Source organism: Pan troglodytes, chromosome 11 (assembly GCF_028858775.2).
Source record: "Pan troglodytes isolate AG18354 chromosome 11, NHGRI_mPanTro3-v2.0_pri, whole genome shotgun sequence".
NCBI classification, from domain to species: Eukaryota; Metazoa; Chordata; class Mammalia; order Primates; family Hominidae; genus Pan; species Pan troglodytes.
Genome location: NC_072409.2, coordinates 29,055,110 through 29,079,903, shown reverse-complemented (window position 1 = coordinate 29,079,903; position 24,794 = coordinate 29,055,110). Strand labels below are relative to the sequence as shown.

General features: G+C 45.1%; 1 protein-coding gene across 6 annotated transcripts in view; it reads right to left on the bottom strand.

Moving 5' to 3' along the window:
• Positions 1–2,990: 2,990 nt before the first annotated feature.
• Positions 2,991–24,794, bottom strand: part of PTPN3 (protein tyrosine phosphatase non-receptor type 3) — a 120,210-nt gene continuing 98,406 nt past the window's right edge. For all 6 annotated transcript variants that reach the window (XM_520179.8, XM_003951487.6, XM_054658374.2 and 3 more), the window contains 7 exons: positions 16,213–16,303; positions 15,880–15,941; positions 13,983–14,129; positions 8,189–8,317; positions 7,069–7,214; positions 6,419–6,554; positions 2,991–4,388 (listed from right to left, as the gene is read on the bottom strand). In XM_520179.8, coding sequence (XP_520179.2) covers positions 4,311–4,388; positions 6,419–6,554; positions 7,069–7,214; positions 8,189–8,317; positions 13,983–14,129; positions 15,880–15,941; positions 16,213–16,303 — 789 coding nt within the window. In that variant the 3' untranslated portion in view covers positions 2,991–4,310. The remainder of the gene's footprint in view (positions 4,389–6,418; positions 6,555–7,068; positions 7,215–8,188; positions 8,318–13,982; positions 14,130–15,879; positions 15,942–16,212; positions 16,304–24,794) is intronic.

Genomic DNA, 24,794 nt, shown 5'->3' with positions numbered 1-24,794 from the left:
TGTAATAATCCCCACATGTCAAGGGTGGAGCCAGGTGGAGACAACTGAATCATGGGGGAGGTTTCCCCCATACTGTTCTCGTGGTGGTGAAAAAGTCTCACGAGATCACATGGCTTTATAAATGGGAGTTCCCCTGCATAAGCTCTCCTGCCCGCCACCATGTAAGACGTGCCTTTGCTTCTCATTTGCCTTCCACCATGATTGTGAGGCCTCCCCCAGCCCCGTGGAATTGAGTCCATTGAACCTCTTTCTTTCATAAATTACCCAGTCTCAGGTATGTCTTTATTAGCAGCATGAGAATGGACTAATACCCCAGGACAAGGCCAAGACGGGAGTTCATGCTCCTGACCAGAGGGAAGGTGGAGATGAGCAGAGAGCACTCTCCTCCAAAAGAGTTGAGTTCTAAATGAAAGGAAAAAGCAAACACAAATAAGAAAAGATTTGCAGAAATCAATTAGAATAAAAATGTCAACAGACAATAACAGTGTTGCATAGCTTGAACATTTTTATATTGATTAAATTGTTTTTCAGTAGAATCACTGACAGAACAGGTCAGAATGAAAAACATTCCAAATATACAGAAAAAAGATTGCTGCTCAGTTAAGGTCCTTTTCCAAATAACTTCACACAAATCCTTTGGTTGCTCCAAATAGAATGAGAGCTATGAGAATGGTGGCCCAGCCCGGCCATCAGACTCCCAAGTGTTTGGTCCCCGGTCTGAGGTCACAGAATCTTTGCCATCTTTACTGAGACTGCTCTCAGCTGAGGACAACAGGCAAGAACCAGAAGGCGGCCATCCTTGTCTTTGCATTCAACAGTGCCAAAGTCTGAGGGACAAACTCTTGGTGACAAGTCTCAGAAATGTGACATGTCTCTGTAGCAGCCATAAAGCTTTGGTTTAGGATTAATTTTGATTCTCTGGAATATCAGCCTCCCGGAATGGCAAATCTTGACCTCATCTAGTCCAGCCCAACCTTCCCTTTTCACATATAAGAAAACTCAGGGTTGAGGGCAACATATCTTGCCTAAGTCCAGGTCTAGACCCAAGCCCTGCCTCTCACAATCTTTCCCCATTTCTGCTGCCTCTTTGTTGCCTCTGGAGGATGAAGAGGGCTTTTTTGCTTGCCCTCAAATGCTCATTTCTGAGGTAGCCCCCCCCCAAAAAAAGGTCAGGTAGCAACACAGCAGCAATAGTATCCACACTAATCTAAAAGCATATTTAAATATGAATTACTGTGGTAGGAAACGAAAGACAACTGTGTGATCCAACCACTGCCCCCTAACCAAAGTTGCATTTTTTTCTTCTGGAAAGTCAAAACACCAAGTGCAGGTTCTAGAGGGTGACACCAGCAGGGATCTCTCATCTTGATTAAATTGGCACATCAACATGTTTAATTAGATCCTTCAGAAAGTGCCAGAACGTAGGATGTAAATGTCTTCTCCATTCATATCCAGCCAAATTTCCCAGGCAAAATACTTATCCTGATTCTGATGTAGTTCTTCACTTAGGACTAAAAAAAGGCTTAAGTATAATTGCTTAAGTGTATAAGGTGGTGAAACAGGAATCTTGAGCTACGGATTTTAAGTGGTAATAGCTACAGGATTTACTTGAATTGTTTGCTCTTTTAGGTAATTCTCTTGTCTTGTTCTTCCCAGTTATTTCCTGGATTTTGTTCCTGGCAACCTCTGCTGGGTCTGAACTGCTGGCCTGCCCAGTGGCAGAAAAGACTGCTTGCAACCTTTGGTAGGCTTTTTAGAAATTTATGTGACCGTAACGGCTGCATTTCTGCAACCATAATAAACAATTTGTTTTTGGAAAAAAGCAGTAAAACACCCATCTCCAAAGACATTTAGACTACTTTGCAAGCATTTTGCACACAGGGTGATGATGCATTTTTACCAAACAGTAATAACTTGCTAAATATCCTAATGGCATTTAAATTTTTGCCAGCGTTCCCTCCATCCCCCTTTCTTGGAGCTTGCTGAATTTTTGTGAGTCCAGATTATTTTGTGCTCTTGTTCTCTCTCTTCTAGAAGAGCATTTTCCATTTTCCTCTCATAAAAACCCAGTTAGGCTGGGCACAGTGGCTCACGCCTATAATCCCAACAGTTTTGGAGGCTGAGGTGGGAAGATCACTTGAGGTCAGGAGTTTGAGACCAGCCTAGGCAACACATCAAGATCCTGTCTCTACATACACACACACACACACACAAGCCAGGTGAGGTGGCATGTGCCTATAGTCCCGGCTACTCAGGAGGCTGAGGTGCGAGGATTGCTTGAGCCCAGGAATTTGAGGCTGCAGTGAACAATGATCATGCCACTGTACTCCAGCCTGGGCGACAGTGAGACCCTGTCTCTAAAAAGAGAGACAAAAACCCAGTGGATTCTATTTTTGACTGATGTGTTTTTGGGCTAATCACTGATGACTAAACTTTTCTAAGTAACTCACCCACAGCAGTGTCTGTTGCTGTTCTAGCCGATAAAAAGTCACAGGAATAGCGTGATCTTATTCAATCCTCATGTTCCAACTAAAGTCCTAAGTATTGTTTCTATTTTACAGATAATGAAAGAGAGGTAGAGCTTCTAAGCAACCAGGCCCGCAAGTAGTTAGTGCTGAGTGGGCGTAGGAACTGAATCCCCTGCCCCTTAGCTGCAAACTTTCTGGTGGTTTCTTGTTTTCAATATGGGGTTATGGTACTGTGTGACATCTCCCTCCCACCTCTGCCATTTAGCAGTAAAATATCCATGTGGAAAAGAAACAAAGTATGCAAGTAAATATGCTAGCTCTAGAGATAAAGAATCTCCCATATAGGTCTTCATCCGTCTTGCTACCAGCAAACTATTCAATTGGCACCGAATTTGCTGAATATCAAAATGGCTTCATTTATGTGCATTATAATATGAAAACATCTTTTCTATAAATACCATTAAGAACCTGGCTTAACTTCCTCTTCTGAGTACATAAAAACCGCTGTTCAAAAATACCACATTAAATGTTTACGCAATTTATTTTCCTTAAATAATAATTTGCTACAATCCTGTCACAAATTTAAAAAAATTTAACACGGTATTCACAAAGGCAGAATTCTTTAGGACAATCAAAATGATGGTGTTCTTAGAATAAATTAACATCAGATTGTGTTTATATTCAGATAGTCTGATCCTCTCCTTTGAAATGCAATGGAGACCATTGTGACTGGGGGTGAATGCACACATTTGTTCTTCCATACAGAGACTCATTCTTTATATATACTCAACGGTAATTTGAATTGTTAGGAATCCTGAGAAACACTCACCCCTGGGCACACACATGTACACACCCCCACGGCCAACCCTCCAGAAGCTGGGTTTCCCATGGTTCAATTACTAGAAGCTCTTTTCTCAGAAGGCCAAACATTCGGAATATTTGGATGACATTGTCCCATCTCCCCTTGGGAAAATCATAAGGTTTCAAGTGGAGGAGCTTGAAGTAGCAGCAATACATGTAGGAGATTCAGTAGTCGGTGATTCCAGTCCTGGGTGCTGAGTGTGCAGTAGGAGGCAAGCAGAGGCAAGAGACACACCTGCTTCTACAACTAAGCCACAAGATGACCAGAACACACTGAGAGTACCAGTTCTCAGAGCCTCAGCTGAAAATTCACCTGAATGCACATTACTAATCCAGGTTAGGCACCAAGAGGGAACCTGAAGAGGGACACAATTCTCAGAAACATGAATATTGGAAGTTGCTGGGAGATGGGACAAAGGGAGGGAGGGCAGAGAGGTGTTGCTCAGCCTTCAGCCTGACCCCCAGTGCCCTGCCATCTAGTACATACGTCAGGGTTTCCTTAGCATCAGGGCGGGTGAATCTGAATTGTTCCAGCTCCACCTAGAAGCACAGAAAGCTCAGCCCTTACAGTCTGACACACAGAAACAAACAAAACATCCAAATGACCCAAGATAACCACACCATCTTGTTGCTGGGAGGACAACAGCTCTGTGGGTGTCCGGTCTCAATTGCTCCAGGATGCCGACAGGGGTGTGTGTGGTGATGTTAGGGAAGAAGGCATTAGGACAGGCCCCAAACTGAGATCCTTTTTGTATCTTTCCATAGAAATACAGGCCTAAATGATGCCATAATTGCATGCTTATCTACACCAGTTCCTATGTACACGATATCTTTTCTATAGAAGTTTAAAGTGCCTGGGTTCAGAGGTGCCCATTCCTTTCCCACAGCTACTGGTTCCTCTTGCTGCTTCCAGAGAGGTCTGTCCTCCTCTCTCAAGGAGGATGCCCTTGGGAAAGAGGAGTGAACTTTTTCACAGTTGTCTTAACTAGGATCCAGCATTTGGACTAAACCTTCTTCATACACACGAAGAATCGCTTCACACACAAACTTGTACTGGCTCTGGAAAAGAAAAAAAAGCTGTCAAGTCCTGTAGCTCCAGGAAATGCTGCCTACCACACCCTGTACCGGTGGGTCTTTTGCAGCATTTGTAAATATTCCCTGAGCGCCAACTCTGGGCCACAGGCCAGGTACACCTGTGAAGCCCTAGTTCCTATATGATGCGGGGAGGGGGCACTCCCAGAGAGGGGTGGGCAAAGTGTCATGGAGACATGACAGAGGGAGAAACTGGCGGTCTGGGGGAGGCAGGAAGGAGCAAAAGTCCCTGCGGGACAGCCATTCTTGTAAGTGGAAGTGTGGAAGCCTCAGTAAGAGCCCATTTTGAGAAATGGGGTCAGGGAGCCTGCTCCTGGACTCAACACCTAGGCATGTGGAGGAGGAGGGGCTGCACAGGTGGGCTGGGACCTGGTTGTGGGCACCTTGTGTTGGGGTAAGGAGTCTGGATTGTGTTTTACAAAGCAGAGCCACTGAAAGACGCTCTGCAGGATATAGTTATTTATCTTAGCAAATACCTAAGAAACATATTGTAGCAAAGTATACAGGGGGGATAAAAGCATTTAGACTGAGCTTCTCCAGCTAGGAAAATCAATCTATCTATCTATCTATCTATCTATCTATCTATCTATCTATCTATCTATCTATCTATCTAGTTTTCAAGACAGAGTCCTGTTCTGTCACTCAGGCTGGAGTGCAGTGGCGTAATCTTGGCTCACTGCAACCTCCACCTCCTGGGTTCAAGCGATTCTCCTGCCTCAGCCTCCCAAGTAGCTGGGACTATAGGCACATGCCACCATGCCTGGCTAATTTTTGTATTTTCATTAGAGACGGGGTTTCACTATGTTAGCCAGGCTGGTCTTGAACTCCTGATCTCAAGTGATCCACCTTCCTTAGCCTGCCGAAGTGCTGGGATTATAGGCGTGAGCCACCGTGCCCAGCTTCCAGCAGGGAAAATCTACCAGGATGATGGACTTTTTTCTTTTTAACCAGCCACGAGGTCTTCCATACCAAAAAACAGGGCAGAGAATGGCCCTAATAACATAAGCCGATTTTTTTTCTCTTAACAAGATTTTCTGGGTACAAACTAATATAAAACTACCAAAGCTTAAAAATTTATTAGGGAAATCTTATAAACTTTGTCCACAGCCTGTGAAGAGACAGAGCTGGTTGGAACATACAGTTCCTGCTCCTTTCTTTGCTAACTCCTCATGTACCCTGGGGGTTTTTACCAGAGAAGCCACTTCTCCAGGAAGCCTTCCTAGACTTTCCAAATCCTGCTTTAGATACTCTTCCACCATGTTCTCAGACAGCCCTGAACTTCCCTCATCGCTGCTGACACTTAGCATACACTAATCCAGTTCTCCTACTAGATACAAGCCTGTCTCTGCACCATTCTTTGTCAAATGAATGAATGAATGAATGTGGGATGGTCCCCATTTTGCACAGGGAAGCTGAAGCTTGGAGAGAGGTTCAGGACTTATGCAAAGGTTGTTCCATTTGTGGTGGGACCTTAATCATGCTCTTTCCACACCGCTTCACTGCCCCGCTTGCAGTTCCAGGGGAAATCCCCAAGAGTTATCCCCTAGAGTTCCTCTTGAGGACAAGAGGATGTTGCACATGACCCTACTTTGAGCTCTGGCCTGCCCGTGGAGGACACAGCAGGTACTCAGGCACCACATGGGTGGAACAGAGCTCAAAGTAGGGTCATATGCAACATCCACTGAGCCAAAAGGAGTACCCAGGTCTAGGTGGGTCGGTGGGGGGGCGGGTAATGGACAAATGATTGTTCAACGATACAGAATGCAACCAGGGCTGTTCCCTGACAGATGGGCTGGCAGGAAATAAACCACAGAGGCAGCAGAGCTCAGAGGTGAGATGGGTGTGGGCTGTAGCCACTGACAAGCTCTGTGACCTTGGGCAAGTGATTCAGTCCCCCTGAGCTGCAGTCTGTTGACTCACAAAGCCCTTCTCTCAGGCCTGCCTGGTGTAAGTGCTCAGAAAGTGCCAGCCACCGTTATTACTGGATTTCTACTCACTGATGTCTGCACCATCATGGCGCGCTGGTCTCGCATTTTTCGGACAATATCCAGTGGGTAAATGGGCAGGTTCCTCTCAGTTAGGCACATGGCTGTTTCCATAGTGACCAACACACCGGTTCGACCTATTCCAGCACTGGAGAGGGGAGAGAAGACAGACTTGGGATTTGTCTGAGTAGCCTTTCTGCATGGCCCAGCGAGCAGTTCCCCGCTGACTCCAAAGGGGCTTTCCTCCCTTGGCCTTCGAGAAGACAAAACGCACACTCAGGGCGTGCTCTCAAACAGGCTGAGACAGCCTGTCCTCACACATCTGAGACTGGGGGCTAGCAGGCAGTGGAAAGAGGGCCACTGTGAAGTGCCAAACCTATTCCCTTTCTCACTCACACCTATGACGAAGGTCAACTGACAGAAGGACAGGAGAAAGGGTGTGTGAGGGGATTTTCTTCTTCAGTTCTGTGCTACATTCACAAAGTTAGGATTTCATAAAATTCCAAATAACTTTTGAAATGGTGAAGAACCACAGTCAACAGAGGTTTGTAAGGGCACACGACTTTGTGGGATGTAGGGTGGGTCTGGCGCCTGCCAATTCTCTCCAGGCCTTTTCCGACAGGGAAAGGATTCCAAACCTAACAGAACAGCAAGAGCCATACCTGCAGTGAACTAGGACGGGCTCGCTGTCCACTCTCAGAGACCTCACATAGTTTACAAATTCCAGAAAGTCGGAGGAGTCATCGGGCACACCGTGGTCAGGCCATGCGACGTACTGGAGATGTGTCACTGTGTGTTCTTCCCCGGTCTGTGGGAGACGCGGTGGCCTTGGTGAGTCCATCCAGGTGGTGAGCATGAGGACCCAGCCCCAACCCAGACACAGGGTGGCCCTGTCTCCTGATGCTTTCTCCCTCTGCGTACAGCCCTGCTGTGGCCCCTAGCAATTCCTCCCCTCCTTCCCCAAAGATCCCCATCCCCTCTCAGGCTCAGCCGTGGGCCTGTCCTGCAGGGCTGCCTTCCTTGATCACTTCTGCCCAGTGATCTCCTCTGCCCAGTGATCTCCTCCATTTGCTGCTATGGTACTTGCCATTAGAGGCCACACATGCTGACTGTGTTTTTTTTTTTTTTCAACTGTGGCAAAATATACTAACATGAGGCTTACCACTGTAACCACATTTAAATGTACAGTTCAGCGGCATTGAGAATACTCGCAATGTTGCAGAGCCATCAGCACTATCTATTTCCAGAACTTTAAAATATCCCGCAAACATAAACCCTGCACCCATTATGCCATATGGCAAAATGTCCATAGATGTCCTTTCTCCTCCTTCCCCAAGCCCTTGGCAACCACCGTTCTACTTTCTGTCTCTATGAATTGGACGACTCTAGGCACTTCACAGAAGTTGAATCCTACAGTATGTGTCTTTCTATGTCTGGCTTATTTCACTTAGGATAATATGCTCAAGGTTCCCCAGTGTTGTAGCAGGGGTCAGAATCTCCTTCCTTTTAAAGGCTGAATCATATTCCATTGTATGGACAGACCACGTGCTGTTTATCCATTCCTCCATCGATGGACACTGGGCTGTTTGCACCTCGTGCCTGTTGTGACTAGGGCCACTGTGAACTCTGGGCCCTGGCTCTTTGATGGGCAGTCTTGCGCACTTACTGACACGCTTGCCAGGTGGAAACAGAGGGCACACCTAGAAGCGTGACCACCTGGGATGACAGTGGCCGCTGATTCAGCACCTGCCCCTCCACCGTGCCCCTCAGGCTGCGGCTCACCTGGGTGTTTGTGATCAGCATTTCTCGGGACACATAGGCGATGGTGCAGTCCTCTGACTGACACTGGATGTGAAAGCCGCCGTGGTTCATGACGTCGGGGGGATCCGGCCAGTACTGGTGACATTTGGTCTGTAAGAAACCACTGAGAGTGAGTGAGCCCCGTCTGTGGGATGTCCCTGCAAGCAGTTAACCCTGGACAGGTGGACGGGTTAGGCATCCTCTCATGCACACCCGAGAGCACTGATGGGAGAAAACAAACTCAGCCAAGTCCATCAGCTGTTTCTCAGGGCGGGGTGGGGGCAGCCTGCCAGGGACCAGGCCACAGGTCTCCGCTCAGCCCCAGGCTGCAGCCTGGAGGAGGAGGACGCAGCGTCTTCATCACCAGGGGCCACTCGCTGGAAGAGCACCAGTGGCCTCAGATGCAGGACCTTAGCCTGTGAGCAACCTCTCTACCCTCCCAGACCCCAGCCCCTCAGGCCCCTCCCCACCTCCAACGGCCCCTCCTCCTGCACCCCTCCTCCACCATTCTCCCCACCCTTTTGAGGGGGAGGCCTCCAGGCACAGCAGTTAAGGGCACACATCTGGTGTCACACACAACTCCGCTGGGATCCTTTCCTCCTCCATTTGTCAGCCAGATGATGTCGAAACAGTTGCTTAACCTCTCTGATTTTCATGTTTTCCACCGGGAAGACGGAGATGGCTCCTGCCTCAACGCTGGTGAGGCGGCCGGCATGGGTGTGCAGTACTTAGCCACTGTGGGGGGCAGGCCGGGGTGGCCATGACTTCTGTTGCTGTCATGGGTTACATACCAGCTTGAGGAAGAGTGATGAGTTTCCACAAAAACCCAGATTAAGGGACTCACAAATCGAGATGAATACCTTTCTCACTGGAGCAGCGTCTCTGAAGCCCTTGAAGGCTTTCTTAGGTGATGCCCTAAAGAGGTGATATCCCACACAGCAGACAAGGAATCCAGGGCTACTTGGGATTAAGTGACTTGCCCAAGGCCATGAGGTCACAGTGATGCAGTCCAGCACTCTTCCTATGGCACCCCAGTGTCTCTCAATATGGCTGTGCTGTCCGCACAGACGGGCTGATCCCACCACCCTCCCCAATTTCTATCCCTGCTTCTAAAACCTGCAACTTGTCCCGTAAGCCATCTTAGCACCTGCCTCTGGCTTCTAAGCAAACTTCAGGGCTAGGCTGTCCATCCCATCATAGATCCTTCTGTCAGTTAAATCCTAACTCATTAAACAAGCATTTTCCCCCGAGCCTATATGTGGTTATAGCAACTTAAGTAAAAAATACATTTGTTCATGGTGGAAAAGTGGTATAACTGTAAGACATATGTAATTGGTTGGGAAACAGCCTCTCTATTCTTACTTTCAAATGTCACAGTGAATACTTGAAACTAAACTATGCCGCTGGAAAGCTGGAGTTAAGAATTTACTTGGAAACCTTAAACATGGGTAATTTGGGTTAGTAGCCATTCTGTGACTTTGCTTAGACATGACAGGTTTAAGGGCTGTAGGGCCCAAGGCAGAGTTGACAGACACAAGCCCTCTCTCACCTCCTCATCTGCATAGGAAGGATAAATCCCTGCCCTGTAGGCTCCCAACGGTCCTGCCCACAGGGTAATTGCAGGGAAGATATTCTCTGACGAGATCAACCCATGCAAGGCAGAACTACCAATATCTGTACTGCCAGAGAGGCTCCCCTTATTCCACAGTGAATCTGAGCAGTACTAGACTCTCTCTTTACCTCTGACGAAATACAGATTGCAGTTCAATTTGGATCTGGAAAAACTGGTGGTGTAGTGGAAAGAACAAGTCTGTGGAGATCCTGAGTTTCAACCCTGGTTAATAAATTCTACTAAACATATTTGGTTAGTGATCTTGGGCAAATTACTTAACTTCTTTGGGCCTCAGTCTCCACGTTAATGCTGCTGCAGCGAGGGGCGATGATTCTGAAGCTTCATATCTTCAGAACGGTAGATGCTAAGCACTGAATGGTGCCTTTCATGAACATGGCTTTACCTTGGCTTCAAAACAACCCTATGAGGTAGGTACTATGATTGTCTCTGTTTTGCATATGAGTAAACTGAGGCTCAGAGAATGAATCAATGTGTGTCAGATCACAGAGAGAGGAACTGGGGCAGAGCTGGAATGTCACAACAGGCCTGTGAACCCTTAGCCAGGCTGGTAATACTCTGGAATGACAAGAAAATGCACCTTCTTAGGGCTGTGGTTAAATTACACAGTAACATATGCAAAGCTGAGCATATAAGAGAAGAAGCACTTCTGGAGAAGTTGTCAATGGACAACGAAGATCACTGAAGCTAGGAGGCTGGCAACATGCTGCTGGGGACGAGACCCTGGGCAGATGCTGCCAGAAGAACTCAGAATGCTCTGTCCTCAGGGATTCACAAGCCTGAGTGGGGCCTGTTTCTCATTTCCAGTCCCCAGATGTGGTTTCGAGAAGAGGCTTCAGGAAGGGAAAGCTGACCAGGGAGATGGTTTCTGAAAGGATGTGTCTTTCTGGACCAGAGGAAACAAGCCACAAGCTGGGTGGAAGACAAGCCATATGCCTGCTGTGAGTCCTGCTCTACTAAATGCATGATATGGGTGAACACAAATGGGACATACTGAAAATTTCAGCTCTCAGAGAAAGGGATAAACCTGCTCACTTGGAGTGACCGACTCCTAATCCAGAAGAACTGGTGGGTAGTGATGAAGATGAGACAGGAACTTAGGGATAAAGGGCTCGGGTCATCTGGTCACCCAAGGGTTTGTAACAGGAGAGGGAGGAAATACGCACCCTGGATTTCAGAAGAACAGGTTTCTAATGATGGATAACATGCCAAAGAAGGAGAGAGAGCACTATCTCAGGAAGATGGACCAGATAGGGTTTAGTGGGAGTCATGGGCCAAATTTAGAAGGCTTCATGGTGAAAAGCTTGCTTTCTTGTTCACTTAGTTAATAAACATCCCTGAGGATGCAGAGATGAATGAGACACGATGTGGCACTGTCCTCAAGGTGCTCTCGAATCGGTGTTGGGGGAATGTGGTGAAAAGAAAAGAAAGAGGGAAGTCAGAGACACAGGCGGCTCACACAGGAGGAGGAGGTAATGTCCTGGAGAGAGGGGATGGAGATCTCAGTATTGAAGGACGAGGGTCTTCATCAGGTTGGCAAGGCAAGGATGGATCATTCAGGCAGAGGGAATGGGACACACATGGTCAAGAGGTAAAGAGGCACATGATGTACCCAGGGAACGACAGACAGTACAATACACCTGCACAGAAGGTACCAATCTCAAGGTGAGACTTTACGTAGTGCACCTGAGAAGCCACCAGAGGGTTTGAGCAGGGAAATGACAGGACCAGGCAACCCTCTGGAAAGGTATCGCTGAAAGCTGTGCCAAGGGATGGACAAGACGGGGGCTGGGGGAGCCTCTAGGCCAGGAAGCCACTAACGAGGCTGCTGCTGCTGCTCCTGGAAGAGAAATGCAAAAGCTCTGAGAGAAGGTGAGGGTTTGGGGGACAGAGAGGGGAGACTGGCAGCGGCAGACTGTGGTGAGTGGATGTGGGAAGTGAAGAGAAGGGAGGGGTAAGATCGATTCCCCTCCAGGTGACTGGGCAGATGGGTGCCACTGGCCAGACTGGTGAGCTCAGGGCGTGGACCACCTGGGTGCAGGTGCATGGCTGACAGCTTCAGCTTCAGGCACCTTGTATGTGAGGACACTCAGGTAGATGTGTCCTATCAACAAATGAGCAGATGGGTCTGGGTTCAGGAGGTGGAAGGAATCAGTGCCTAGATCCATTTGCTGAACCAACCAGAGGGCCTGATGAAGCCTGACTCAGAGATCAGTTCTCTGCCGAAGAGCCTCGTTGCTTAAGTGTGCATTTCACCAAACAGTGTGTTTAACAGATAACAAGAGCAAGGGGGATTATAGAGCTTTGTGCTGCCTCAAACCTCTTCCTGTCACCTCACATGATCCTCATGGCAACCCAGGGGCTCCTAATGTTGCCCAGAGCAGCAAACCTATCTGCCTCTGGCCCTGTGAGACAAGGAGGCCAGGATCCTGACTCACTATGCCACGTGGAGCACCCACTACTGGATGAGGCAGCCAGTCCAGGGTAGCTCATTCTTAATTCTCAAAACAATCCCAAAAGACAGGCATTACCACCTCCTTTCTAGTGATGAGGAAACTGAGGCTTAGAGCCCTGTGCAAGGTTAAACAGTGGAAAGCGGTGGTGCCAGAACTCAAACGCCTCCTCTGACCCCAAAGCCCCTACCTCTGACCACCAGTGGGCCAGGAAGAGTACCTGCATTATTCACGTGTAGTAGCAAAAAATGATATTTCTCTCCAAAAGAAACATCTCTGATGGAAAGTGAGGGAGAATAACTTATTCAATTGCAATGTTTCTAAGAAGAAACCCATGAGCCTCAAGGGAGAGCACAAAGAAAAACATTTTGGGTGGGAATTTAAAAAGGGAGAAATCAAGTATCTCGTGGGGAAGTGTCCTACTGACCGCTGGGGATATGAGGCTTCAAAGAAGGCTCTCTCTGCACTTGCAGACCTGAGAGTAGCACAGCGAGGCTGGGGAGTGGGGGTGGACTCCAGCCAGCTGCACACCTGCTGGGAGTCCCACTCTACTAAATGCATGGTATAGGAGAAAACAAATGGGAGATGCTGAAAGTTTCATCTCTCAGAGAAAGGGGCAAAGCTGCTGCCTGGAGTGATGGACTCCTAATCTGGAAGAACTGGTGGGTGGTGACGCGGACGGGTTAGGGCCTTCAGGATAAAGGGCTGAGGTCATCCTGTCATCCAAGAGTTTGCAACAGAAGAGGGAGGCAACATGCACCCTGATTTCAGAAGAACAGGTTTCTACCAATGGATAAACAGGGGAGGTTAAGTTCCGGGGCCAGAGATAGTGAAGGGAATGCTAGACCTCAGAGGAGATGGGAATCTCTAATGCAGGAAACTGACAAAGCAGCTGGAATAGCTTCAGTGAGAAACAAAGGGCTGGGAAACAAACCCTCCAGGTCACAATGGAGACCTCAAATGAGCTCAGGTGCAGAGTGGACATCAACAAAAAAGAGGGGCTGTCAGCAGCACGGAGCTGGCAGACAGCAGCCATAGGAGTGGCTGGAGGAAGCTGAGGTCTCCTGGATCACAGAAAGGGCCTTTTCTCCCAAGCTGGAAAAAGCAGAATGAGGGAAAGAAGGGGGCTGCTATCCAGGGCAACCAACCCTTAGGGTTATCAGCCCTAAGACAAGAGACCATTGCTGGGCGGGGGGGCTCCCTTTTCTCTGAGGAGAAGAATGACCTTCCTGCTGAAAAGGCAGAGTCAACTTTACAGGGAAGAGAAGGGCAGACAGACAAGACAGGGACAGCGCTGAGCTGCCCAAATGGATTCTATGGAAAATGGCACAGTGATGTAATTTCTCCTTTTTACAAAGGCCACTGTTAACCTGGCACACACATTGCTCTTTCAGGACCAGCACTTGTCCTGAATGGGCAAGGCCACGTCACTGCAGGGGTTTTGGGGCACATGAAGTAAGGCTAGGGGAAGTGCCTTCTGGCTTGTTGTAATGGATCCAAGCTGGGACTGGGGAGGAGGAGGGCTGAGCTTCCCGTCACTAGGGGTGTCTATTGGTTGCTCTGTAGAGGAGACTTAGGGTCACATACGGGCTGGACCAGGAGACGCTGAAGACCCTTCTCAGCGCTGAGATTCATGTTACACAGAGTAGGGTGTGACACTGCACACATCTGAATTAGAAATCAAGCTACTTACCCGCCCTCGTTCTGTGAGAGTCGTCAACATGACAATGAGTGACAACTTCTGATCCCAGACAACCTGCCAAAACTGTGCACAGGTATGCGGCAGGGGCCCCTGAGTGGCGATGTACTTGTTCACAAGGTTAGCAGCAGGAATTTCCATCTGGTAAGAAATTGGTAAAGTATTAGAATCTGTTGCTGCCCCAGGGTGCACAGGGAACTGGATTTTAAACTCTTCTACTTGCTAATTGATATTGCACCAGAAAAATTATCTCTTTATCAATTCACAGCCAATAAGGAAAATCAAACAAGTTATTTCTAAAATATCTTCTTGAAAAATATCTGACAACCACCAGCATTAGATCTTTAAGATAAAAGTGTGTGGTACTCAGTAGGCAAAAATCAGAAATCTATCTGTGAGATGGCAGAAGAGTTTAAATGACTTTCATTGCTCTATCCTAAATATAATCAATATTGGCTATCTGCATTTTCAGCCGTATGTACCAATCCTACCCCTAAGTCTTTCCCTATGCAGGGTTTTCTATCAAAATCTATTTACGTTTATTTAAAGCATAAACCGTACAGGTTTACACCACCAATTCCTGTTGCACTTTGCTTTCTGCATGGCTTCCAATGCTTGTATCATGAAGTTGGTCAATCTTGACATTAAATGTTGAAATGTTTTGAAATGAATGTTTCAGGTAGAAATATTCCTGCTCCATGTTTCCTTTTTGCCCTCTGGACTGAGTCCTTTTGATGAAAGAACACTCAGAACCTGCTAAGCTTTGGGCTGGCACTGGGATTCACTCACTCTCAGGTGAGCAAGGTAAAGGAAGGCTTCTAATTCATGGTTTGGCTGGTGCTTGGATAAATGGCTTCCTCAGTCCTGGGATTATATGAAAAGACCGGTCTTTATGGTATTGCTGCCCCTAATGTTTCTGATGCTCTGCTTTTAAGACACCGGGAATGTTGAAGTGAGGGTCAATGAATCCCATAGATGCTTTGGAACAGGTGGAATCACTGATGAGACCAGTTTTTATTAGGGCATTTCTTGACACTTTGCTATAACTTGAGAACTTAATCTGAGAAATCATCTGTCTATTTAGGAGTTGGCAGACCACGTATCGCCTGAAGGCCAAATCTGTGTGCCACCTTGCAAGCTAAGAGCGGCTTTTAATCTTTTTAAGTGGTTACATTTCAAATGCAAAGATCACATATTACTATCTGGTTGGCTACAGAAAGTCTGACCCCAGGTTCAGATAGCATTAGGAGATATACCTAATGCTAAATGACGAGTTAATGGGTGCAGCACACCAGCATGGCACATGTATACATATGTAACTAACCTGCACATTGTGCACATGTACCCTAAAACTTAAAGTATAATAATAATTTAAAAAAAAAAAAAGAAGGAAGTCTAGAGAGGCCAAGTAAGTTGCCCAAGACGCGTTTTTAGAGGGAAAATAAGTGCTTTTCCCATAACATGTGAAACATTCCACTTTTTCTTTTTGGCTTATATGTACAGAGGAGGTTTTATTTTTCTCATTTTTTTTTAAGGCAGGATGACACTCATTACATGGAGAGAAACAGTTTCATCACTGGCAAAAACAAACACCTGAATGGAAGCCACTCGGTACAGGGGCATGTGGACGATGGAATTAGAAACACAGAACAAGTTTGGTCCCATCGTCTGTTAGCTTTGTGACTTTTCAAATGATTGTAACTCTCCAAACCTTAGTTTTCTCCTCTGTAAAATGAGACTATTCTGCCTGCCCTCCCATGGCTGTTGTGGTGCTGAAATGCGGTGGTGAACGGGAAAGCACTGTGTCAACTGCAAAGCCCCACACAGGCCCTCATCATTGTTGCGACAGTGGTGAATGTGCTCTTTAGCATCATCCAGATTCCTAACTTACATTCACGTAACTTGCATTAATATAATCTTCATTTCCCTGCAATAATACCCGGGTGGTGTCATCTGCGGGGAAGAGAAAAATTTACCGATTATTCCGAGCATTATTTTTATCATACCAAGTAAACCAGAGTTCAGTTCCCAGCCCCATCTGCAGCTCTGCCTCATTAGCATAAACACTATTCCCCAACTGTTCCGAGTCTGAAATGGCTGCAATAAAGACGGTGGTGTTTACAGACACACTGAAAATCGTTCCAGAATACCAGACAATCTGTTTTAAAAAGGGAAACATTATCTCAGTGTAGGGGGGAACGAGGCATTCATGCCGGATACTCACAAGGCAGCACATCTTTATATCGGTTTTTGTCCAAATTTTGAGGCAGCTTTGCAAACGTGATGGCCAAACCTGGCTTTTTTCTGTAGAGTTGCTATGTGAGAAATAGAGAAAAAAGCAAGCATTGCAAAAATCAGATGAAGAAAGTGTGAAAACATACTTTATCATTCACAGTACCAAAATCTTAACATTTTAAAGTGATTATGTGTTATATACTAAAAGAAAATCTTCCCAATAAGAAATTCTACAGTTCCATGAGAAGCTGACTAAACTCTTTAATAATTTTTTTTTTTAATTTGAAAAAATGCCATAGGAAGGGTCTGGGTCTCAGGTAATGGAGCATGGTAAGTGAAACCTTGTCTTTATGACAACTATTTGACAAGAGCTAAAAGCAACTAGATGTGGGGGAGGGGGGGAAGAATTCTGGCTCAAAATTAAATGGAAATCATCTAAATTAATCTAGAATCATTTCCCTTCAGTTCAATGTAGTGAACCACACCCTTCCTTTAAGAACGAGAGCATTTCATTCATCATTTCAGAAGTCTATTTCCATAGGAAAAACATTTATCCCAATATATAGTAAATTTCATTTACAGAGGTACTTCCCTACACATGTAATCCCTACGAAAAATCTCAAACAACACAATCTTTGCATATCTAAAGTCATGTATTAGACATGTTGGTACGGTATCTGATGTGATTTTCACAACAGCCCTGTAAGAGATATTAATTGTATTCTTATTTTGCAAGTTCAATGCTTTGTTCGAGATCACAAACAAGAACTCAGATCTGACTCCAAGGCTTATGTTTTCTTTTCTATATGACTGTTTTTTCCCTTTAATCCTTTCTCACCAGTGGTTTTTATTAACTCTATGGGAATTTAAAAACACAGTTTTTTCAGTGTTGGAAGTGATTTTTTTTTTGCGGAAAATTTGGGAAATTCAGACTAATATAAAGAAAAAAATTATCAGCAATTTCACAACTCTGAGATGAGCTTTTTGTATATTTTCTCCAGCTTATTTTTTCTGTGCCTACATGAACACAAATGAACAGAAACACATATATGTAAACGCATAATACATTTATATACTATGTTTTTAAAAGCAAAAAATGAGACTGAACAACATACTGGCACTTTTTTTTCTCTTCCTGAGACAGGGTCTCTCTTTGTTGCCCAGGCTGGAGTGCAGTGACGTGATCTTGGCTCACTGTAACGTCCACCTCCCAGGTTCAAGCGATTCTCGTGCCTCAGCCTTCCGAGTAGCTGGGACTACAGGTGTGCATCACCATGCCTGGCTAATTTTTGTATTTTTAGTAGAGACAGGGTTTGCTCATGCTGGCCAGGCTGGTCTCAAACTCCTGACCTCAACCGATCTGCCCGCCTGGACCTCCCAAAGTGCTGGGATTACAGGCATGAGTCACCGCACCCGGCTATACTGGCACTTCTTATGCTATGTTCTACTCAACCTAAGTGTCCTAAAAGAAGATAGTAAATATTCCTTAGAAAAAGTTTCAAAGTCAAGACATTTGGAAAATATTTATTTTATGTTCTATGAATCTCTAACAAGACAAGTCCTGCAATGCATAATGCATACATTTGTTAAATTCTGATCAGCTAAACATATCTGAAGCTAATTTGGCCGTGGAAAATCTCAGCATCTAATGGAGTATTCTGGGAAATAACTACCCTAATTTTCAAGCTGCTTTCTCCTACTTATTATATAGTATCTATTTCCCCATGTCATTAAATATTATTTACACATATGATCTTTAATGGCTCAATAATCTAGTTTACTATAATTTGTATTAACTTTTATCTTACTTTTTCATTAGGCTGTTTTGAAATTTTTTTTTACTCAAACTTCTAAGAAAAGAATTACTATACCAAATAATATTTTTAATGGGTTTTTTCTTTTCTTTTTTTTTTTTTTTTTTTGAGATGGAGCTTCAGTCTTTCACCCAGGCTGGAGTGAAGTGGTGCGATCTCGGCTCACTGTAACCTCCATCCCCTGGGGTTCAAGCGATTCTCCTGCCTCAGCCTCCCGAGTAGCTGGGATTATAGGTATCCATCACCACACCTGGTTAATTTTTGTATTTTTAGTAGAGACGGGGTTTCATCATGTTGGCCAGGCTGGTCTTGAACTCCTGACCTCAGGTGATCCACACACCTCGGCCTCTGAAATTGCTAGGATTTTTGAGTTTCGATACATATAACCAAGTTGCCCTACAGGGATGTATGATAAATTCACCAAATTGTGGCCAACATCCTTAATAAAGATGTGTTTGCAGTTTGAATAGGGAGGGTAAAAAGGATTTTTCCCTCTATGTTTTTGCAAATTGTATTGTTTTGTAAACTGGCTTCTGTTAGTCTGTTTTTTCTCTTACTAAATAAATAAATTACACAGAACTCCCCAGAAGATAATTAACATGGAGAGTTTGGGTCATAATAATGGTGCTGTATCTTATACATTTGCCAAATGTCTAGAATTTCCAAACACTCCAAGAGCTCAGCTACTCACCACCTTTACAGTTTCAGTTCATAACCATCAGGCAGCTGAACAACTTCTTAAATAACTGCAGTCTCTAATAAACTCTGTGAGTTCATTTTAGGAATAAACTAATGATTTATTAGAGGTTTTGGGTTGACTCTGGCAGAAGGCAGGCACCTAAGTTAAATTTACCTAAACGGCATTTTAGTTCTAACTGATTAAGTGAATATAATCAACAATTAAGTGAATATACAATTAAGTGAACATAGTAAAGCTAACCTGGTGGGAAAAAGAGATTTTTTTCAAACAATGAAAGTGTAAATAAAATCAACTTGAGGTGGTCTAGCAGAAAAGCACAGCTACAGAAAAAGGCTTTAATTACCATAAGACTTTAAATGTATCTCAGCAGTAATGATCTGTTGATAAATTTGTAAAGTACTAAGATTAATCCTACTAAGATAAATCATATATTAAAAAGTGTTATGGCAGTGTTTACATTTTTTTTTTTTTTTGAGACATGTTGCCCAGGCTGGGCTGCAGTGGTGCAATCTCAGCTCACTGCAACCTCTGCCTCCAAGGCTCATGTGGTTCTCATGCCTCAGCCTCCTGAGTAGTTGGGACTACAGGCACGTGCCACCACATCCGGCTAATTTTTGTATTTTTAGTAGAGACAGGGTCTCGCCATGTTGGGCAGGCTGATCTCAAACTCCTGACCTCAAGTGATCCACCTGCCTCGGCCTCCCTAAGTGCTGGGATTACAGGCGTGAGCCACCACACCAGACCAGGCAGTGTTTAAAATTTTTTAAATGTGCACACTCTGGGCTTTATCCAACAGAAATACATAAAGATACATGTCACGGAAGTTTCTCTGCAGCAAAATATTTATTCTCAGAAAACCAGATGCAGCCTGGATACTCCCCAAAGGTGAAGAAATGTTGACTTAAATGATAGTACGGTCTTACCAGAAAATTCTGTGCAAGTAATAAGAATACGACAGACCAAAAGTACAGATTTAGAAGGATATCTATTAAATACAAGGTATTGAATAATTTATACAATGATGATCATATAGTAGCAACACACAGTGTATATAATGTGTAAAGACACAATCTTGTGTGTGTATACATGTGTATATGATAAATCTGCATGAGCACTGGAACAAGTATGGAAGGATACATAAAAAATTGTTGTTTGTAAATTATAACAAAGAGGAAGAAACTGGCCGGGCGTGGCAGCTCACGCCTGTAATCCCAGCACTTTGGGAGGCTGAGGCGGGCAGATCACGAGGTCAGGAGATTGAGACCCTCCAGGCTAACATGGTGAAACCCCGTCTCTACTAAAAATACAAAAAAATTAGCTGGGCGTGGCAGCAGGCGCCTGTAGTCCCAGCTACTTGGGAGGCTGAGGCAGGAGAATGGCGTGAACCAGGGAGGCAGAGCTTGCAGTGAGCCGAGATCGCGCCACTGCACTCCAGGCTGGGCAACAGAGCGAGACTCCATCTCGATAAAAAAAAAAAAAAGTGGAGGGAAGAAACTGAAGGGGATAGGAGTCAGGAGACTATTTTACTCTGGTTATTTCTGAATTATCTGAATTATGGCAATGAGAATTGCTATTTTTAAATTCAGATGACTAAAGTGAGTAAAAGAAATACAACAAAAGAAATCTATTTATAAAATTAAAAAGCACAAAATTTTTACAAAAAGCTAGGTGGACAAATCAAAGTTAAGGTTGTTTTGGCCTTTGGAAAGTTTGACAACACACTCATATTTATGTCTGCAAAGGCTAACACTGAATAGGACTGAAGCAACTTAGTAGAAACAGAATTTAAACATTTAGTTTCCTAAGTGTTAAGAGTTGGTTTTCGGCTGGGCACAGTGGCTCATGCCTGTAATCCCAGCACTTTGGGAGGCTGAGGTGGGCAGATAGCTTAAGCTCAGGAGTTTGAGACCAGGCTGTGTAACATGGTGAAACCCCATCTCTACTAAAAATATAAAAATTAGCCAAGTGTGGTGGCACATGCCTGTAGTCACAGCTACTTGGGAGGCTGAGGTGGGAGGATTGCTTGAGCCTGCGAGGTGGAGGTTGCAGTGAGCCAATATCGTGCCACTGCACTCCATCCTGGGAGACAGAGGAAGACCCTGTCTGTGTGTGTCTGTCTGTGTGTCTGTCTCTCTCTCTCTATATATATGTATATATATTTTTTCAAGTTCCTAATTTTTTTTTTTTTTTTTTGAGACAGAATCTTACTCTGTTACCTAGGCTGGAATGCAATGGTGTGATCTCGGCTCACTGCAACCTCCACCTCCTGGGTTAAAGTGATTCTCCTGCCTCAGCCTCCCGTGTAGCTGGAATCTGATACAGGCGTGTGCCACCATGCCCAGCTAATTTTAGTATTTTTAGTACAGACTGGTTTTCACCATGTTGCCTAAGCTGGTCTTGAACTTCTGCACTCAAGCAAGCCACCCGTCTTGGCCTCCCAAGGTGCTGGGATTACAGCCGTGAGCCACTGCGCCTGGCCTCAAGTTCCTAAAATTTATCGACTCTTCTCCAGGCCCTGTGGGCTGCTTGGCAGTCTGGTTACGAAACACTGCTCTGAGAAGGGGGAGGGACAGAGTGGAAAGTGAGTGTAGGAATCACAGGTATGTCTTTCTGGAAGGGTCAGGGATGGAATGGAATGAGTTAAGGCTTTGTGATATTGGCCAGAGTATGAGACATGGCTTTTAAGAGAACCTTCACTCTTTTTTCATTTTCCAATTCATTGGAAAAACAACAATTTGCTTTGGTTATTCCTGGGCTGAAGGAGTGTGAGGGAGACAACAGCTCCTGGCTGCAGATCCCTTAGATTCTGTCCTAGAATGGGAGTCACCAGGAGGCTGAGAGGCAGGGTCACAGGGATACAAAATGACAAAACCACTGAATTTTATGAAAAATTATTAATTTTTATGTCCTAAAATGCTTTGTTCTCATTCTATCAGAGTATAGTTATAAGAAGCTCTGAAGCTAACGGTAAATTATAAAAAGTTCGGCTAAGAGGGGTTGCTAAGGAACAACTGTATTGAAATTACAGTATCAATATCACCAGCTCTGGCCTCCAAAGACAAAAAATTTGAATGGTGGGAGCAGATGCTCTCCAGTGTGGTAGGGGTGCAATGGATGGTTTTTTGGCTTAAATATTTCTTCTTAGAACAAGTCACCTACTATAATATTAGAGAAGGCATCAGGTGACTCTAATCTCCTCACTCAACCAAAGGTGTGCAGCCTACTCACATCCCTCAGGTGAGAGCTTCACACACCCAACTGGCTCTAACCAGAGGATGCTGGCAAGGCCCAGCAAGTGGAAGCAAGCACTCCGTCAACTCTATGAACAGAAAAAGGGGAATTCCTGAAGGCTGAGAACCCAAGAAGGGGGAAGAAAAAGGGAAAAGGACAGGAAAAAAAAGGGGGACCGGGAATCAAGGAAACCATGGGTAAGGAGACAGCAAAGGCCAGAAGCAGACTGCCTTTCATGCCCTCCACAAAAACCCAGAGTCGACTCCAAGGAACCAAGTTTCAAAATGGCTGTTTGCTGTATCAGCCACTACGGCATTATCTTTATGGGGGCAGGAATCTCATTTGTTCACTACCACAAACCCCAGGCCAGCATTGTGCCTGGCACATAGTAGGTGCTCAATAAAAATTTGTAGAGTCAAGGAATAATGGGATCTGCTGCTTTCAAAAATGAGTGCCAACCATGTGAATAAAGCATGCCCAAGAGAATTTCAAAGCAATTTCAGCTTTCTTAGACATAGTGCCCTATAACTAAGCTGAGGGTAACCCATTTTTCCCAAAGAGCCCACCCCAAGAGGTTGTTTTAGTACCACTTGGTAGACAAATTAACAGTTCACTACTCACGGGTAGCTCACCCACACTAGGACATCCCTTTTCCTTTGTATCTGACCCAGCCAGAGGGCAAGAGAAACCATCTAGCGGGGTCTTGGAGCCTCTACCTACCTTCCCAGAAAGGTTTGCTGAATTGAAATCATTGCTAGTAATTTTGGGACCTTCCATAGTGCCCCTTTCCAGGCACAGTCCCAGATGCAGATTCTACTGCTGGCAAACCTAACAAGTATTCTTGCAGGGGCCCTTTCAGACAGACACACAACAATAAGTTATGGCAGCACTTCCTTTAGGTGGGTCGCTGGCACTTGAAATGTAAAGGCTGCACACACGGTCATTCCAAAGCCCCCAGTTTGCTCCGTGTATCCCAGATACACATTATACTGATGATGTTTTCTTTCCTTAAAAAGCAAACAAACAAACAAAAACAACAAACTATTTGGAAAACCGTTTTTAAAAATGCAATCTTTTGGGCCGGGCATGGTGGCTGATGCCTGTAATCCCAGCACTTTGTGGAGCCAAGGTGGGCAGATCCCTTGAGGCCAAGAGTTCTAGACTAACTTGGCCAACATGGTGAAACCCCATCTCTACTTAAAATACAAAAATTAGCTGGGCATGGTGGCGCATGCCTGTAATCCTAGCTACTGAGGAAGCCAAGGCACAAGAATCACTTGAATCACTTGAACGTGGGAGGCAGAGGCTGCAGTGAGCCAAGATCACACACTGCTGCACTCCTGCCTGGGCCACAGAATGAGACTCGGTCTAAAGGGCTCTAATCTTGAAGATACAATTGCTCTCATTAATTTCTACAGGTGTCAATTTAAACCTCTTATAAAGTTTTCAGCTACCTCTGCCCTTCCAAATGCACCTTTTATAATTATCACAGGAGCCAGTGAGTCACTTGTTTTGACATTAATGGCTATCTTCTATAATGGGCAATGTAGGAGTAAGTAAAGTAAAAACAGGGGCCAGAAGAACAAAGATGGTTTCTGGTTTTGGTGAAGATGGTGGATGCTGAAGTGGAGGGGCCGGGTATCTGAGTTTGACATGACCTTTGGTGGTCTTTTGTAGCCACTGCTATAATCCATCAACTGGGGGATGCAGGCATTCTCTTGTGGTGTTCCTCATTTTCGAGCTCTTAACTAACAGTGGGCAAGGAGGCAGGGAAGCTGTGAGTCACCTGGTCACTGGATGAAAATGGACGCTGGGATCCTTTGTTGCTGGGAAGCTGGTTCTCAAATAAAGGACAGGTTAGCATCATCACTTAGCTTTTATCCAGGAAAGTCTATACCAAATGCAGATCCTGTCCTTTGCTTAAATGGACACTTCAACTCAGGGAACATGTAGATTAATCTCCAAGTTTTTCTTAGGAACAAACAAAAACAAGAGCTTCCTGGAAGTGGTAATTTTGGGGTCAGTGTGAACCCCAATTCTGCTCCTTTACATAAGAGAAAGAGGAACACCCTACCTTGGCTACACAAAGAGTATTTAGGCAGTTTGGGGCCAATCAAAAATACCACCAAACTGCTCCCATTGATGTAGGTCATACAGTGTGGCTACCAAAGGGAATGGCTAATGTTGGAGGATAGGGTGAGGGCTGGGTACACTCAGCAATGGCGAGTTGCCGACAATAAGTTAAAATTTTATTTACTTTTTTGAGACAAGGTCTTGCTCTGTTGCAGCCCAGGCTGGAGTACGGTGGTATGACCATGGCTCACTGAAGCCTCAACCTCCGAGGCTAGAGCAATCGTCCCGCCTCAGCCTCCCAAAGTGTTGGTATTACAGGCATGAGCAACTATGCCTAGCCTAGATATTTAACATATATTCTAATTGTGGCTCTATCTCTGACTAGTTGTGTGCCACTGGGCAAGTCCCTCAGCCTCTCTGATTTTCGTTTTCTCCATCTGTAAAAGGGTGATCCTCATAATGCTGGCCATATCGATTTCACAGTACTGTTGTGAGAGTTAACAGAGACAACATATGTGCACCACACTTGCTAGGTTCCAAAGTGCTCTAGAAATGCTAATTATTAAGTGTGATTTTATGACAGCTGGGACCAAATGCTTTCTGGAACACACTTGTGATTGTTTACTGAAAGCCACAGGAGGGACTTTTTTTTCATAAAGGGAATTCCCTTTATGAAAAAAAAAAAAAAGCTCCAAAGCAAGCGCTGATAGAAACCAGCTCTCGCAGAAGGGAATTAAGGCTACCCCAGGGCAG